The sequence below is a fragment of the Eulemur rufifrons genome, chromosome 7 (genome assembly GCF_041146395.1).
Source record: "Eulemur rufifrons isolate Redbay chromosome 7, OSU_ERuf_1, whole genome shotgun sequence".
NCBI lineage: Eukaryota > Metazoa > Chordata > Mammalia > Primates > Lemuridae > Eulemur > Eulemur rufifrons.
In genome coordinates, this window is record NC_090989.1 from 123,728,252 (window position 1) to 123,747,154 (window position 18,903).

Genomic DNA, 18,903 nt, shown 5'->3' on the forward strand with positions numbered 1-18,903 from the left:
TAGCTGTGTAGGCTCGGAAAAATACCTAATCTCTCTGTGCCTCATTTTTTTCACCTAAAATGTGAGGGTGATAATTGTACCTACCTCATAATTTTGTGAAGATTAAATGAGACAATCCATGATATAAATAGCAGAGCAACTACCATATAGCTAGCACTTCCAAAATAACTGCTGTTGGTAGTGGTGTTCTTCCCAGCTCTAATTTCCATGACTTGCTGACATTCATAACACACTTAATCCTTTCGAGAAATGATTTTAATCCTCCAAATTTTTATTATGGGCACCAGGTTTTCATCTATTTCTACAATTTTACTCTTACACACTTGATACCAAGGCCAGTACTCAAACACTACCACATGGCACAAAGACATACTGCACTACACAGAAACCTAAACCCCTTCTGTGTTTCCCACAGACACACACTTTCATATATCAATTTATCAGTCAGTTACTCTCATCTGGTCCTATGCTATTTCTCCTTTTACCTGTTCAATGTTCACCTGCCCAGCTTCCAGCTGCAGTACTTGAATCTCTTTGCCTGAGGGCTTTCTCTGGCTGCTGGAGTCTGCTTTGCCCATGCCCAAAGCAGACTAGAAGTGTGGGGGAGATGTATCACCTTCCAGGAAGCAGATCTCAACAAATCACTAATGGGAATAGGAGTATAACTACCCCAGCACCCTTGCCTTTCAGGTGGCAAACTCTGAAGTGTGTGCTCTATGCATGTTCCTAGAGTTCCCCAGCAGGTCTAAGCCCTAGTTTCCCACAGTGGTAACGGACTTGATAATGAACCCTTTCTACATGAACTACAGGAATGCATGGACACTGAGAGGAATGGATTACTCTCAGGCTACTACTGTAGCAGACTATCCCATTTGCTTTGGAAACTGCTTCATTTGCAGACACTGCTAACAGGGAGTAACATTTTGTCTCTTGAGTTGAAATCCAAAGATCTAGCTCCCATAGGATGGCAGGAACATTCAATGACTCTTGGATATTTGACTCACATTGATTTCATTCCATGAAATCTTCTGTAGGCTGGAAAGGTTGAGACTTGTTCTTCTAGGTAGCTCCTTAGTTCCTAGCTGCCTTCTCAGTTCCTAGTCACTTCTGTAGCTCTGATCCTATCCCTCAAAGAGGCTCCTTTGGAGAGCTACTGTGACACCATTGTGACATATATCAATCCATTATTTTAATTCTCAGTAGAGTTCTATGTAAACTCATCATTGTCCCCACTAAATTCCTGTAGCCAGCATTCAATGTTCCTCAATTTTCCCACCTTTTAAGTCAATTCCCAGGTAGTAAGACTTGGTGCTTGGGCATCACTCAGCTGTATATCTGCAGATTTCTTCTTCCCTCTGCTGCTTGATTTGACCCTATTAATAATAAGTATGTATATGTGCCAGGCAATGTTCTAAAGTCATTATGTGGATTAACCATTTAATCTTCACAATAATCCTGTGAGATAGATATAGCTATGAACTCCACTTTGTAGAGGAGATGTTCAAGGTATAGAGGAATCAAGGAATTTGCCCAAAGTCACACTGCAGGGAGATGAAGGAGCTGGGATTCACATCAGAAGCCTGATATCAGAGCTGCACTCTCAACCACTGTGGCTCCTCTAGATGCGAGGGAGAGACCATTTGTCAGTCTGCTGCAGTTCAGTTTGTCCGGCAGCACCCAGGGGCCCAGCCTCATTGAATAACTCGACTTCTTCCTGAGCAGGTTCTCATGCTGAGACCCTTCTTGTTGCAGGTGCAGTGGGAGTGCATCAATCCCAAGTACAAAGCCAAGAAGAAGAATTATAAGAACTCAGGCATTGTGATTTTGAATCAGTGTAAGGTATGTGCACAGCCTTCTCTTCCAGGAGTATGAAGCTAGGGCTGACTGGGAGGAAGAATTCAGGTGATGTGGTTGCAGGAAAAGAGTATCAAATAGATGTGATCTTTTTAAAATAAAAATCAAATATTCATTATATTAACGGACATAAAATGATAAATGTAAAAAAAAGCTTGGGTGGTTTTGGAGCTGTGGCAGCCCAATGCCACCATCCTCTCCTCTGGGACAGTCCTGCCCCCAAAGATAGGAGAGTTCTGGTCACAGGTCAGGATCTTCTCTGCCCAGGGCAGCACTAGAGGGAGATTCCCAAATAGAGTTCTAGAACACCTACTATGTGCCTTTCATAGTGCCCGGTGCTTTATATGTAGTACCTTACTCATGCTGAAAGGGTTCCAAAACAAGACAAGGAGAGAAGATTACAGGGCCTAGAATTTCCTCCCAAAGGAGCTACAACTTTGCAGGGAATCACATGTGCTAATAATTAAAACTTTTAAATTACAACTGAGACTAATTCTGCCACGAGTTGAATACTTACTGTGTGAGAGTAACTACAATAAACTCTGTTTAACTCTTATCACAAACCTGAGATTTCTGCTTTCACATGAGGTAATATAACTAGCTCAGAGTCACACGAGTAGGAAATTTAAGAGCTGAGATTTTAACCCATGTCTGTCTGACTTCACCACACAGGACTTAAATGTCATCCATATCATTTATACATATACATATATACACACATACAATATATATGTGCTTATATATTCATATAAGGCATATGTCAGAGAGATTCTGGGTTTAGTTCCACCACAATAAAGTGAGTCACAAAAATTTTTTGGTTTTCCAGTGCTTATAAAAGTTATGTTTATACTAGTAGCCTATTAAGTGTGTAATAGCATTATGTCTAAAAAAAGTATACACCTAGGCCGGGCGCGGTGGCTCACGCCTGTAATCCTAGCACTCTGGGAGGCCGAGGTGGGCGGATCGTTTGAGCTCAGGAGTTCGAGACCAGCCTGAGCAAGAGCGAGACCCCACCTCTAAAAATAGAAAGAAATTATATGGACAGCTAAAAATATATATAGAAAAAAAAAAAAATTAGCCGGGCATGGTGGTGCATGCCTGTAGTCCCAGCTACTCGGGAGGCTGAGACAGGAGGATCGCTTGAGCCCAGGAGTTTGAGGTTGCTGTGAGCTAGGCTGACGCCACGGCACTCACTCTAGCCTGGGCAACAGAGTGAGACTCTGTCTCAAAAAAAAAAAAAAAAAAAAAAGTATACACCTAAATTAAAAAATACTTTATTGCTAAAAAATGCTAACAATCGTCTGAGCCTTCAGCAAGTTGTAATCTTTTTTACTGGTAGAGGGTGTTGCCTTGATGTTCATGGGCGCTGATGGTTGATCAGAGTGGTGGTTGCTGAAGGTTGTGGTGGCTGGAGCAATTTTTAAAAAATACCGACAATGAAGTTTGCTGCATTGATTGACTCCTTTCATGAAAGATTTCTCTGTAGCATGTGATGCTATTTGATTGCATTTTACCCACAGTAGAACTTCTTTCAAAGTGGAGTCAATCCTCTCAAGCCCTGCCATTGCTTTAGCAACTAAGTTTATGGAATATTTTAAATCCTTTGTTGTCATTTCAACAATGTTCACAGCATCTTCACCAGGGGTAGATTCTGTCTTGAGAAACCACTTTCTTTGCTCATCCATGAGAAGCAACTTCTCATCCATTCAAGTTTTACCATAAGATTGCCCAATTCAGTCACATCTTCAGGCTCCACTTCTAACTCTAGTTCTCTTGCTATTTCCACCACATCTGCATTCTCCACTGAAGGCTTGAACCCCTCAACATCATCCATAAGGGTTGAAATGGACTTCTTCCAAACTCCTGTTAATGTTGATATATTGACCTCCTCCCCATGAATCATGAATGTTCTTAATGGCATCTGGAATCATGAATCCTTTCCAGAAGGTTCTCAATTTACTATCAGGCAAAGCATTGCCATAAGGAATCCAGGAGCAGGCACTAATAGAGGGCCAAGTGAACATCAACCCTGAGAAAAGTCTGCCAATAGATGTGCGCCACCTGGAGGTCGTACCTAGAGAGACCAACACAGAATTTTAGGGGTCAGTCTCTCAGAAGCTTCCCTGAGCATTACATGGAATCTGAGAAGCAAGAGTCAAAAATCACAGTTACTGACTATCTAGGCAGAAGGATCCTGACTATAAGCTCTATGACTTTAAGTACCATGTCTGTTTCGCTAATCACTGTATTCCTAGCATCTAGTGCATAGTGGGTGTTCAATAAATACTTGTTGAATAGATGAATATTACCAATAGCCAAACAGCAAAATCATAAAGAAGCAGAAATTAAGATCAGAAATCAGTAAAGAACATGAGAACACAGATGGTAGCTGTTGGCAGAAAGCAATGACTATACTGACTTCCAGCATACAGGTCAAAGGAATGGACTATGAAGTCCAGACTTGTATCATTTGAGTCTCAACTCTACCAATTATTAGAGTTGTTATTGTAACCTCAGTTTCCTCATCTATAAAATGGGGACAATAATAATAATTGTATCACATTCACAGGGTGGTGGTTCAAAGAATTAAATGAGATAAAAGACGTTGAATTCTTGACATACAGTAAGTACTTGGCATACACTAACTCAATAAATGTTAGTCATTGTTATTCGTGGCAGGGTAGAGGTCTAACTAACTAGAAATTATCAGTAAATTACCTTCCCAGGTAATTGCAATCTCGAAGCTACCAATCTAGATTACCTGTGTATTAAAGAATGTTACCAAGACTGGCACTTAGACACAGGGAAGCAAGACTGCAGTCAAATATGAGACATTATTGATTCAAAATAGTAGTGACCTTTGAAAATATAGTTTAAGTCTCACCCCAGAGGCAGAGCTGGTTAAAATCATGCATAAACCAAAAGAGAGGGGAGCATGGGTTGTATATTGGCAGCCCACACAGGACCATCTGTATTGACATTACTTTCTTTCTCTCCTTTAACAGAACAAAATCAACTGACCCATCTTTTTTCTACAGATGTCTTTCTGCTCTTTCCTCTGGCTTACCGGCTTATTCCCAAAGTTTATCCCTCCGTTATATCAGGAAACAGACCATGCTATTATTAACCCAGTCTCCTCTTCTCCTCCTATACAGATCCACAAGATGCACTCTTTCTTGGACTACATCATGGGTGGCTGCCAAATCCAGTTTACAGTAAGTTGTTTTCATGTTTGTTCTTACTCAGGGAGCAAGAGATGGAGAATGGTTCTGGGTTTGGTGTATAAGGAGACAAAAGTTTACTAAAACCTTGGATCAGCTTTGTTCAAGTCTCATTGCTGAAATATTGTATGATATCATGTTTTTAAAATGAGTTTATATTCCTGTTTTCTCCAGTGAGTATGTTTTTTAGCATCCTATCAGGAAATTTATGCTACTCAACTTCTTAATGCTTCCCATTTCTTTAGTAACTATGAGGCAGTGTGCAGATTGCCAGATTTCATCCTCTGGTAAGAGGCAGGAGAAGGAAGTGAGCCATGCTAATAAGTTCCACTGAGCCAAGGCAGATCCCTTGGTTGTGTTCATGTGACAGTCACACCCAAATGTCATCACCAAGAGTAAGCCACCCAGTTCATCAGGCAATGAAAAGGCAAATTCCAAAGATTGAAGAACCAGGTTGAAATCAAGGTTGAGAAGTAGAGTAAGTATCTAGAGTCAGTTGTGGATCAAGGATCATCTTCTATATGTAATCTGTATTCCCATGGGATTTACACACTCCTGTTGCTCCTGTTGTGTATTTGAGTGGGTAGCCTGGGTCTTTTGAAAGTGCCCAGGAAGGTCAACATTGTGAGTCCACCTACTCTGGAACAACTTGCTTTCACTGACTTAATATTCAGAATCCTCCCGGGTTAGGGCAGACGTTACCTACAGAAAGAGAATCCCCAGATAGCAAAAGATAGATATACTAAAATACATGGGAAAACAACATAGATGTAAATAAGAGAGATGCAATTTGTATAGCATTTGTTTCTCATCTTACAGACATGTGATCATGAAGCTCATCTCTGTGTAGCTCCCTAGACTGGCTCAGCCATGTGAGGAAAGGCAGAAAAAATGGGCTTAACTTTTTAGTCCTGCTGTGGGCCTGAGAGAGTAGATTGGACCATGTGTTCCTGGGACCAGGGATAGTGGTGCTGAAAGGACTCAAATGGGGAGTCCCAAGGGAGTGAGACAAGAGGTGATTTGATAGACCAGCTTCTCCCTAGTTAGGGACTTGTCCTCTGCTCTAATCTCAGAGAGACCTACCTATGCCCTGCCTAACCTGAACACATACAGGAGCTAATTATAGAGTTTGGCCACTTCTTTAAAGCCTAAGATTCTCTAATGACACTGCCACCCAGCCCTCTTACATGCACACTGTCACATACAGAAGGCAGCAAGCATACTGATTGTGGGTGCACACCCCTAACTCACTGCTGCCCTGGGTGTGCATGAATGGCAGCAGGCAAGCAATGTCATAAGGGAGAGCTACTGGAAATAGTTTCCCAAGATCTTAGGCAAAAAAAAAAAGTTAGTTCAGAAAACTATTTATAGGTTTTCAAGGAAAAGCCCTATTGATTTCAGTCTGTTTTAGATTTTGTAGATCCTGTGCTCTTGAATAACGTTTATTCAACCTTCAGGGGCTGCTTTGCCCTTGGAGTTACGCTGCAAAGAATCAGCCCCAATGACAGAGTTTAACCACCCCCCAGGCTTCCCAGTGCCACATCCTGACTCTCGAATGTCCCTGTGACCTGCCTGACACAGGAAGATTGCTGTCTCCGCTTTGTTCTCCCCTTCTTTCTCACTTTGCTGACCTTCCCCAGCTGGGAGGTACCACCTCGGTCTTGGCCACCAGCAACACCCCAGTCCCAGCTTCTCGTCCCCTTCAGTGTCAGGTGATAGACCTGTGGGGGCCTGAGTGAAGAGGGCAGTCTGGAGCAAGGAATAGTAAGAGGAGAAGAATGCACAGAGAACGCTGAGAAGGGAACAGGTGGTCAACAGTTCCTGTCACAAAGCCTGTCCTCCTGCAGGGTTTCAGTTTGGGGACTCAGAAGAGAATTGCTAGGTGCTCTACTCTGAGCATTCCATTAAAGGAAACATACCAGTCACTTCAATGTAATTTTCCTCTGAAATTAAGTCAGCTTTCTCATTATACATTTTTTATTACTCAAGCAGTGCAATCTAATGTAAATTATGAGCTGTAATGCAAATTGTTAATAAAATTTAACATGTCTTATTTAATTTGGTCTATAAGTATTTACTATCTGCCCAGTAATTTTATTGAAACCATCTGGCAACATGAGAAGGAAATAGCAAAGAGAAGAGAAGTGAGGAGACAAGGGCTTCCTGGCTTGGAGATGGGCAGAGGACAGAGGGAAAAAGGGGTGTTTTATTGCAATAATTACACCTCTGAGCCTTCCAGAGGCAAAAACCCCCATTGGTACATAATGTGACCCGTGGCTACTGAGCCAGCCCAGAAGCTTTAGCCAAGACAAACTTTCTCTCTTTCTGGAGAAAGACCTTCAGGTTCCAGAGGTGACATAAAGTTCTGGATGCTCTCCATTTCCTCCTCCAGATCCACTTTTCCTCCTTCTCTAGCTCTCCCCTCTGTGCCTCAGGAAGCCAACCTCCTTAAATGTACTCTCCAGGGTCTCCCGCTCTTGGCTTTTGGTTGAGTTTGCCCACTGGGAGGTACCAGTCAGAGATCAAAGAGTAGGAGGAGAGAGAACTTGGAGTACTTATTCCCTCAGCTTTTGGCCTGCCAGGCTGAGGTTTAGCAGAGAACTTGTTCCTCGACAGAAGGTCACAGCTCCCGTCTGGTACCCTATCCTGCAGGTGTTCCTCTTATTGAGTTCTAGTAACCTGGTCCTTGCCACCCTTTCTGGTCAGTTTCCCTTAACCTTTTCCATATGTTTGTGAATTGTTTCTTTATTAAACCCTCCTCAATCACCTCTTTTGAGTGGACCTTTTGTTTCCCGTAGAGACTCTACCAGTACATACATAAGCAGGACAAGGAGAAAGCCTCCGCATCTTCCGTGGATGTGGGTGCTTCTGGTTCAATCTTAAGAGTGTTAAAGATGGGGCATCTTTCCTTTCAGATGCCAGGCTGCTCAAAATACTTTTGTTGAATTGTAATAAATTGAATCCTAGACCCTCAAAGGGAGGTAAGTTTTAGGGAAAAAGAACAAATTGGATGAATAAATATGATACTGGGTTTTTGCTTTAAAAAGCAACCCTCCCCCCATGAATTTAAGTATTTATGAACCAATATATTCTAATGATAAATACCAAAACCTGAGCTGAGTCAATATGGAGAAACAGGATGTATTTAGGAGAGTGTTGGGGAAGCAGTTTGGGGTCAGAACTTGGAGGGCTTTTAACGTTGAGGTAACTGGGTAGATAGTACAATGTTCAAAAGTAGAATGAACAGAGCATTGAAGAAACAGGCACATATCTTAGAAAAGTAAATCTGAGAGTGTTTGGTAAAATGCATTGATCATGGTGAAGGGAGAATGAAAGATGATGCAAGAAGAGATGAAAGCCCACTGCAACAGTCCTGGTGACAGGTAAAAGCGAGGCTAAATGAGAGTGGCAGCAGCAGGAAGAGGCACTGTGGGGAGAGTGGCAATAAGCCTCTGCCTAGGACACAATGAGAAGACTGAAAGCAAAGGAGAGTGTTGAGTCCAGGATGATCCAAGCTTTTGTGCCTGACTGACAGAGCACAGTAGTCCTGTTCATGGAAATATGCAAGTCCATAGGAGCTGCAGGCAAGATGATGAACTTGTTTTGGGACATGTTGGAAGTACTTTCAGTATCCCAGTGGAGATGATACTTATATATATGGACCTAGGTTTCAGGAGAGAGGCAGGAGCTGCACGAACAGGGTCTGGATGAGATGGCCCAAGAGAAGAATACAGAAAGAAAAGGGACGTGATAATGGGAAATCATATGAGACTTCCATCTGGCAGCAGGGGAAAGAGGGACAAGCGGTAAGACAAGAGGTGCCCCAGGAGAAGAAGGTCCAGGAGGAGGCAGTAACTCAGACACCCAGGAGGATAAGGTTAAGGTTAAGATCAAAGGCAACAATCCCAAATGCTAAAGAGAAGTCAGAGAGTGAAGAATAACAAACAATGACTAGGGTATGTAACGAGTAGGCATATGCCATCTTTGAAAGAACAATTTCAGCAGAATGACATTAGGGAAACCCAGGAGTTAGAATGTAAACAGAAGGTACATAGTGAACACAGCAGGTATAACTATTCATTCAAAAAGGTTGATAGCAAAGGGAAGGCCAGAGGAAAATGGAGGATGGCAATTTGAAGGTTAGAATAGGAGAGGTTTTAGGCTAGAATCTTACCAAAAGCAGAGACAAAGGCCCAGTGGGGGGAAAGAGGTAAATGATGCTAAAGAGAGTCCTAGTTAATGATTCTTATTCTTTTTTTGTCACTTGGACCACTGGAGAATCTGATATGTGATCTATATCCTCATGCTAGAAAATGCACAAACCGCATTTTGCATACAATTTTGGGAGGTCAAGGGCAGCCTCAGGGGAGCCCTTGAGTCATAAGAACTCTAGAGCAACTGTCTTGCAGTCTTGGCGAAGTGGGTGGAGGTGACACAGAGACCACAGGGAGAGAGACTGTGTTTGGCACATGTTACAGTGGCTAAAAATAAGACACACAAAATGCAAAGTTATAGACAGCATAGAAGAGACAGATGCCATAAGGTATTTGGAAAGAAAAAAATGGTAGAAGAATTAAAGATTTCCTTTGAAAGTTATTACTTTTTCATATGCACAAAAATATTCATTATAAAATGGATTTCTACAGAGACAAGCTGTAAGCAAGCTAAATCTCCAACAATAAGGTAATGGCTACGTAAATTATAGTATTTCCTTTAAATGGACCATGATAAAGCCATTTTAAGTTATAAGAATTAGATAATAACATGAGGCCATGTTTATAACATAGTGTTAAATTTAAAAAAAGAATGTAAGGCAGAATTATTCTATGATTATAACTATGTAAAACAGTTTTGTATATATATACATATACACATAATAACAAGAAAGGAAAAGAAAAATAAAATATGACTTACCAGGCTAGTGGAATCCTAAATGGCATTTTTTCTTATTATTGTCAAATAGTAATTTGTCTTATTTGTGATTTTTAAAAATTAAAGATAATGTTGTTTTCCCTTATCTCTGATTTTATTGTTTGCATTTTAATAATATGATATAATATAATAAGCTGAATGTTACTTCTCCCAGACTGACTGTTAAGCCTAAAAATGTAGATTACCTATTAAAGATTCTGTCAGGAAATCTTTTCTAACCTAACACATTTAGGATGTCCTATGTCCACACTGTGGACCAGTGTAAGTTTTTGAATCTTTATTTCATATCCCAGATTAAACCGTGATGGACTGTGGGATAGACCGCTGAAAAATAGAGTGAGCCCTGCCCTCTGAACCTCTGGGCAAACCAGGACAGGATACAAAGGGATAAAGAGGCAGATGCTTTGCCATTTCCAAAAAATGAACGAAGTGGGCTCAGGGGTCTTTCCCTATTTTCCTGTTTCACTGCCCCCTTATGGAGTTTTGTGGAAATAGAAAAGAATAAAAATTTAACTTACTACTTCAGTAATGGCCCATACTAAACAGTATCTCCACCTAAGAGGGCCCATTGTATACAGATATTAAAAAAAAGAAAAAAAGCTGCCCAAGGACGTGATCACAAAGGTAGACTGCAGATGATACAGGAGATTCAGCAACTAACCAGAGGTTGCTTCACAGCCACTTCCCTTAGAAAACATCGAGGAGGTTTGCAAATGGCCTGTTTGTCAGATGAAGGGAAGGGGGTCTGAGTAGAGGGGTTGTTTCATGAAAGAAGCTAAAACTGCCCGAAGAAAGATGCTCATTATTCACTTCCAGCCTTTTCCCAGAAGCAGCTCCATGCAGTGGGGACTTGGTGGCCTGGAGGGAGCATTTGCATTCTTACCTTACAAGGTTTTGGAAAGCTGCTCCACAGCTCTGCTAAATAATGAAAGCAGCCTCCTGGGCAGAAGGAAAAAGCAACGGGTGCCTGTTCTTGTGCTGCCCGCTGAGAAGATTGGAGCACATAGTAGAACCACAGGTTTTAATAAATGCTTCATGTCAGAAAATGAAAGCGTGGTGGTTCTGCAAGCTCACCGGCATTCAGAAAACCAGGCATCGGTAGCCACCTCCACAAACTGGCATTTTTCAGTCATTTTTTTGCTTTTATTTTTCAACTTAATCCCATCTTTTGCTGCTTCCCTGTTGCTTTCTAAAATAAACCTAACCTTTCACTCTGTTCTCTTTCCACTAATGCTAACTTTAAAGAGCACTGAGAATTCTTGGTAGAAGGCCACTTCCTGAAGATATTTTACGTCCAGCTTCACGAGGGAAACTTTAGAAACCATCACGTGCCGGCAGGGGGTGAGGGGGGAAGAATCTTGTAGCTGCCACGTACTTAAGACTGTCACACTGCTATCTAATCATATGATAAAATATTTTTGTTATGACCCATGAGAAGTACAGAAAGGGCTATATGGTAAGAATCATTAATTTATTTCCTTTTTCGTCAGCTAATTTTTAAGTTCATAACCTCCCCTAGGTCTATATCAGAATCTCCTGAGCTGGAATATCCTCTCTCATTCTCACATACGTAGTAGCCATTGCCATGGGAAAGATGGAAACCCCAAAGGTCTGCCTGTAGAAAGATAGTAAAATTTCTACCAGGCATGTTTGTGTGTCTATTTAGACCACCAAGAACAGGCAGCCCAATGCTAATCTGCTAAGATTGGCCTTCACATTGTTTCGTTATCCTCAAGTTGTGTTATCTACCTCTACCCCCATAGAAATCCGGCTACTCCCATTCCCTGACATCCAACTTCACATCCGATGGGTCACCAGATCCTATTCTTTTCCTACCCTTAATGTCTTCAATCACAACCCCCTTCTCACCATCATCTCTGCCCCACCCTAGTTTGTTAAGCATTAAGGAAATTATTCCAAGCCTGAGGATGAAGAGTTGATAGAAATGAAATGACCTAGCAGCGCCAGGACCAAAGTGAGGCAAGAGGCACCCGGGGCACAAAATTTTAAAAAGCACTCACTCTGAGGATCGTGCGAGTGTAGGGTCGGGTGAGAGTGAGTGCCTCCGTGGGTTCTACATACTAGGCTCCTTGTTTGCCTCAACCTAGTCCCAGCCCTGTGTTTGTTTGTTTGTTTCCCTGAGGGGCAAAAACCTACCCAATGGGTACAATGAACATTACTTGGGTGATGGGCACACTTATAGCCATGACTCAAGCATTACAAAAGAGATCCATGTAACCAAAAACATTTGCACCCCCTTAACATTTTGAAATAAAAAATAAATAAAATATAACAAAAATATATTGTTGCAAACATCTACGTATGCTCATCCTGACATTACACACACTTTTCTAGATATCGCAACATAGTCATCCAGGTGACATAACTGAGCCCAGACACTGCCACTTGATGCCTGCGTGTTTGGAGGATTTTGCCCATACCTAGGAGAGACAATTTTGTTTCTTGAGTTGCCATTTTTCTTTATGGATATTTTTTCTCTGGTCTATATTACCTGACTTCACTCTCTTGTTTTTATATCAAGGCACCAGCATGTTTTTGCCAGCACAGAATACCCTTGACACTTCGAGTCTCAGTCAGGTAATCAGCATGTGGGATAGGTTGGCACCCACAGTATCAGGAAGCACAGGTAGGAAGCCCTCAGTGCTGAGCAGTGTGGTGAGCCGTGACGAGGGGCATCGTAATCAGAAGTGAGGTGGGCCACAAGGTACTTGTTATTAATAATAAAGTACCAACACTTGCTAATGATTTACTTTTTAGATAAATTAAAGCAGAATCAAGGTACTCTCCATAACAACATCTTCACACTCTCTAGAATTCCCTGGAGTTCTAAAATATTTTCCTCAGTAGAAGAGAAAGGGGTGTCTTTACACCTGGCCTTCTCAATACTGCTTTTACCTTTTAAACACTATGTACACCTAAGTACACTTCAACCTATGCACACCTGTGCAAGGGCCATTCTCTCTTAAATGTGTCTCATTAGGGAGAAAAATGCTGAGAATGGTGGCTCTGGGAATTGAGCTTAGTAGACTCAGGAGGACCTCAGAGGTATGATTGCGACACCACTGGAGTGTTCCTCTTAGACGTTTTCCTGGAATTATCTCATATGTTTGCACCTCTGTCTGGTTGGGGCTTCGTAAGTGGATCCTGGGGTACTTTTTCATCTCCTTCCTGTTCACAAAATGCATATAGTTTCCTCCCCACCACCAGCTTTTCATCACAGTCCTTGATTAAAGGGACCTTCACCTATCGTGTTCCTTTCCTTTTCCCAGTGGATTAGCTCTCACCTTCAGGATGAAACCCAGCTTAGAACACATTGGATTTTATTGGTTCCTTTGGTTACCCCCGTCATCTTCAGTAACACAATCTCCCACTCTTGCGCATATGAACACACACACACATTTCCATTGCCCTTTCTTTACTTTTTACAACTGTTTTGGTCACTAAAAACTGTTCATTCCAGCCCATTCTTCCTTAAATTACTATAGTTGCTTCCTAGCTAGCCTCCCTACCTTCAGGCCAAATTCCCTCCATTTTTTATGGGAATGTTACCCCCATGGGAAATCTTGGTAGGTTGGTCACAGACTTACATGTTCCCCTGAGTGTATAATGGCATAGTGAAGAAGCATAGTCTTTGGAGCCATATAGACTTGTATTTAAACCCAGCTCCACCCCCTATTTCCTGTGTGACCTTCATCACCTTTGGGCATCCATGCTGGCATCAATACAAAGGAATAATTATCTCTGCCTCACAGAATTGTTTATGAAAATGAAGTAACATAATACCTATAAGGCAGTTAGCACAGTGCCTGACACAGAGAAGGGTTTTAACAAAGATTACTCTCCTCTTCTTCCCTGTGTTATCTAAGGGTCAGAGAGGTACTATGGTTTTTCTTCATATGATCTTTTCTTTTCACCCTCTGTTAATACTAGCATTATATCTGTAGGTACCCCTTGATGAAAACCTCTGGGTATTCTGAAAACAGTGTTTGAATCCTGCCTAAATTTATTTTCAATACAGTTCTGTGGAAGGGTGAGGAAAAAAAAAGAAAAAAAAATCAATGATGAAAAATATGTCATGAAAGTAAGAAAAAGTTCCAAGTGAATTACTGTTAGCCTGTTACTTTTCTTTTCTAATCACTTTGATTTGATTGCAGAGTTACAATAATAGAGATGGTTAACATTTTTTTCTATCAACTTTACTCTTTAAGAAGCTCAAACAAAGCACATAGCATCTTTTCTCTGTCCTACCAGAAGTAAGGTCCCACCTTAATAAATCCGATGGAGCATTCCAGTTATTTGTTACAATAGAATTTGCCAAATATAACACAAGTAACATTTTCCATCTTACAATCTCTAAGATCATATGAGAAAATAGAGTCTTTCTGTCATAGTAAGCCAATGAATGCATTTTTCTGTTCCCCAGAAGGCGAGGAAAGATGCGACATGAACATTTCTTTCTTCCCCTATGGCTCCTCATTTTAACCTTCTTCACCCTAAGCTTAAGCATTTGTAAGAGTTTTTTTTTCTGGCTTAACCTTCATTTGGATGGTGATGATGTTAAAACTCAGAAGAAATGTTCCTTCTCATTTTAACACTCTCAGACTTAAGCATTTGTTGTTGTTGCTGCTGTTTGTTGTTAAGAAGTATTCAGTGAGTCAACTTTTACTTAGATGATGATGATGTTGGGGGTTAGAAAAAATTTAGGAAGTTGAAGGATAATGACTGTGTGGTGGACAGAAGTGTCTCTTCTCCACTTCCCACTCACAGTGCCATGACATTCGGGCATCTTCTTTTTTATGGCAGGAGTTCTTACACAAATGGGAACCAAAAATTTGAATGCCTTATACAGAGCAGCTTCTTGCGGAAAATTTGTTTTCAGCACTTCAACATATCTCTCTGCATCTGGCCACTCACAAAAATATGACAATGACTTTGTTATGAAGACAGAATTTGGTTTTAAGGGATTTTTACCTATGCCTCAGAGATGGAGTTGTTCTGCCCAGGGAGCACAGAACTCTTTTCTTAGTGAATTGTGAAATTGGAAGGCAGATATTCTATCCTTCCTCTTGCTGCCTGGTGAGGTGGATCAACAGCAGCTAGACTTTCCGACCTGTATGTCAACCCCTAGTTCTGGTTTGGACAGATAGAAGAAAGGGCATTGGGTGGGGGGGCAGTTGAGGACTGCAGAAATGGCCTCAAACCAAATTAATAATTAGTTTTCATGCTAAATAACTTCTTCTCTTGTTTTCTTATTGGTGGGGTATGTAATGTGTTGTTTTTCATCCGATGCCATGTCTCTGTCATGGCTGATCATAATTCTTAGAAGATGCATTTACTTTAAATCCACCTGTTCTATTGTTTTCTTCCAGGTAGCTATAGATTTCACTGCCTCAAATGGAGACCCCAGGAACAGCTGTTCCCTGCACTACATCCACCCTTACCAACCCAATGAGTACCTGAAGGCCTTGGTAGCTGTTGGGGAGATTTGCCAAGACTATGACAGGTAAGAAAGAGAATGTGAATTCAGATGGTTCTTGGCTGATCCTTGGAGGAAGAACGGGAATTAAGTCAAGCAACTCCTCATGCAAAATGAAAGAGCAGACTAAAACCTTGTTCCAATATTTCATCCTCTCCACATCAAAAGAAACTGAGTTTGTCCCATGTTCACTTTAGTCACCAAACAAAATCCTTTCTCAACTTTCTTCTCTTAACTGGCTTGCAGGACCAGTGGATAGCAATTTTGGTTTCCATCTTGTGAAATCTTAGCATGTGCTTTGCTACTCAAAGTTTGTTCAGGGACTAACAGCTTTCCAGACCTACAGAATTTGACTCTGCAATTTTTAATAAGATTCCCAGATGATTTGTGTTTTGGAAACACAGGTATATTAGCTTTGGAAGCACAGGTGTATTAGACATTATTGCATCTAATCACTTATATAGTAGGTATTGCTTTAAATAAGAGGAATACTGTACAGGAGGTTAAGTTATTTACACACTATCACACAGCCAGAGGCCAGACTTGAAGTCGGCTCTGTCTCACTCCACAGATTAAGTTTATAATCGCTACACTTCACTGATCTCAAAAGTTTTTGGTAACTTTAGCAGAGGCTGCAAGTCTACCCATGTGCACATCGTGTGGCCATGCAAGTGTGAGTGTGTTTGCCTGTGTGTGCATAGAAAAATGATTCTGAGACCAGATTAGTATTCTATTTATTTTTCCTTAATGGTAAATATTGACCTTTCCCACTAAGAGAATCCCCTGTAGGAAATATCTTACATAAATTACATTCAATTGTATTTATTCTTCCTTTCCAGTATTTCTAGACTGAGGTGAAGGAGTTCAGGTGTTAGTTTAAGAAGCCTTTTTGAAGTGAAACCAATGTAAATATAAATATGTATAAATCTCAGTTGACTCCCTGGTGTGATTTTAAAACAAGACTAGTTAGTTAGTAATGAGCAACAACTAATTGACCTTTTAAATCAGGAAAATTAAGAAAGCAACTCTATCTTCCAGTTTTCTGAGAAATTTTATGGGATAGTATAATTTCTGTTCTTTCTAGTCTCATAATTGGTGATCACCATATTCAAAACCTTTTGCCTCACACCCCATAGGAAATGACACATCCTAGTGACCAGAGTGCACAGAGAATCTAATAGAACAGGTAATGGGGAAGGTCCAATCAGTCTCCTGCCTGCTGGTGTCTCTGGATTCAGTGTGGTCATCACCAGTAACTCCAATGGGGCATGACAGCAGTTGGGGAATGAATGAACAGGTCCAGTAAAATCAAAGAGCTTTAAACACTCAGGCCCTTACCAATACTTCCTCTCCCATACATCTAGGGCAGAAGGCAATAGTCATTTTAAATTACCCTGTTGAAGTGACACTTCTAGTACTTAACCTTGAGTTGTTGACTATGAGGATAACTTGAGTTTCAGCTCTGATTTCTTCAGGGACAAATATAGGGAGGATTCCTAGAGAGGTTTATATCCTATGAAGATTTCTGCTAGGGAAAGAAAAGACTGACAAATCGCATCTCCACTATGTTGGAAACTTCTCTAAACTTCCCCAAGACACAAAAGCAGGAATTCTCTCCTTCTTTATAACACATACACAGACACACAGAAACACACACACACATGCACATTAATAATCTAGTATAATGTATGCATATGCTAGGAGATAAGAAGTAAGGAGAAAATATCTTCAAGATTTTTAACTTTTAAATCTTGAAATGCTTATAAGCAAGATAAAGTAGGTAAAAGCCCTTAACACATATCATGTAGTAGATGCTTAATTAAAAAGTTGACTCTCAATCTGCAGGGACGAAGGCAGTCCAATAATAATCTCCAAGGAGAAGACTGGTGGGCTGTTCAGAAACTAGGAAGCTAAGGCTCAGAGCCCTCCTCGTGATTCTGCCACAGATTTATTAGATGATCTGGAAAAAGCTACTGAATGCCTCCATTTCCTGATTTTCTCACATGCAAAATGCAGATACTATAGTCAGAGTGACATATACATCTTTTAAAGCTTTCATTCCTTTAGAATGTGAACCAGACAAAGTCTGGGGAGCATTTTATATTCTCTCAAAGATGCAGATTCAATATAAAAATAAGATATGACACCTCAGGAATTACGTGAAGAATCATTGTAAATGATTCCTTTTAAAATCTTAATAGGGTGAGACCAAAGTTATCATCCTCAACTTGCCAAGAAAATCAAGTTTCTGTAGCTCAGAGGAGCAATTTTTTTGTGTATGTATAAAGAAAGCAGTTTATCATTAAAGTGGGCAAATACCTAAGGAAGAAAAGGAGGACTACAATATCTCTGCACTGTTACAGGACTGCTTAGAAGAATGTGTAATGCAAGCTGCTCGATTGAAAAAACTGACAAGGTTCCACTGTTTCTCCTTTGTGTGGGTGGATAGACAATAGACAGGCAGAGTCAGGAAATTTCAAGTCGGGGCTCCAGAATTAATTTATTCTCACATCAAAGTCAGCGAGGTTGGTGCTCAAAAAGAAACACTTGAATAAAAACTGACAGAAGGCATCGTTCCCCCTCGTGCAGCGACACAGAGGTTTTTAATCCCCATGAGCCTTAGAAATTCCTCCCAGCCTCTGACAGCCAAGGGCTTTCTTTCTGCCGTGTACAGTCATCGCGACGGGGTCATTACGAGGTGATCCATGAAGTAGAACAGCTTGAGAGATGCATAAAGCTCTTTTCAAGGTTGAAGGGAAGCTTCCCCCAGATATCTGGTCCTCAAGCCCAGAAAGCAATCCTACCAGCCTGCTCTGTCCCTCAGCTTCTGAAAGAAATGACACTGTCCTTTCTCTGGGACTTGATTCCCCAAGCACAACACATGCACGAGCACACACATGTATGCATGTACACACACACACACAGAGTCACAGCCCACACAAGCTCATACATTCTCTGTTGATTGTAGCATTTCCCCAGCTCCTGTAAACATCCTGGCCTCCTTAGACTGCTCAAAGCCAAGGTGACATCTATTCCTTGGTGCCAGCCGGGATGTGGGTCTCAGACGACCAGAAATGTCCTCTAATAAAAAGTCTGGCCTATCTGTTATAAAGATAGGATAGAAACTGAATATGTACATTTCTGGATAGTACATACTACTGTTTTACATAAGGTGGCCACCCCAGAATGAGACAGAGATATCATACACCAAGGCAGAAGTTTTCTCCATGGAACAGTAGGTACGGTGGGAAGAGACAAGATTAGAACTGAAACCAAATTTGACAGGTATTTTCAAGTGTAGAGCATTGTGTTGGTAATCAGAAGATAGGTTCGTATCACAATGCTACTTTTTCCACTCTACCAATACCAGTTGGTAGTTCCCAGCCTTGGCTGTGCATT

At 41.1% G+C, this 18,903-nt stretch overlaps 1 protein-coding gene across 5 annotated transcripts in view; it reads left to right on the top strand.

Annotated features, from left to right (window-relative positions):
• The window catches only part of CPNE4 (copine 4), a 434,637-nt gene that overhangs the window by 387,758 nt on the left and 27,976 nt on the right, over window positions 1-18,903 (top strand). For all 5 annotated transcript variants that reach the window (XM_069473241.1, XM_069473242.1, XM_069473244.1 and 2 more), the window contains 3 exons: window positions 1,753-1,839; window positions 5,010-5,069; window positions 15,398-15,531. In XM_069473241.1, the coding sequence (XP_069329342.1) occupies window positions 1,753-1,839; window positions 5,010-5,069; window positions 15,398-15,531 (281 nt within the window). The remainder of the gene's footprint in view (window positions 1-1,752; window positions 1,840-5,009; window positions 5,070-15,397; window positions 15,532-18,903) is intronic.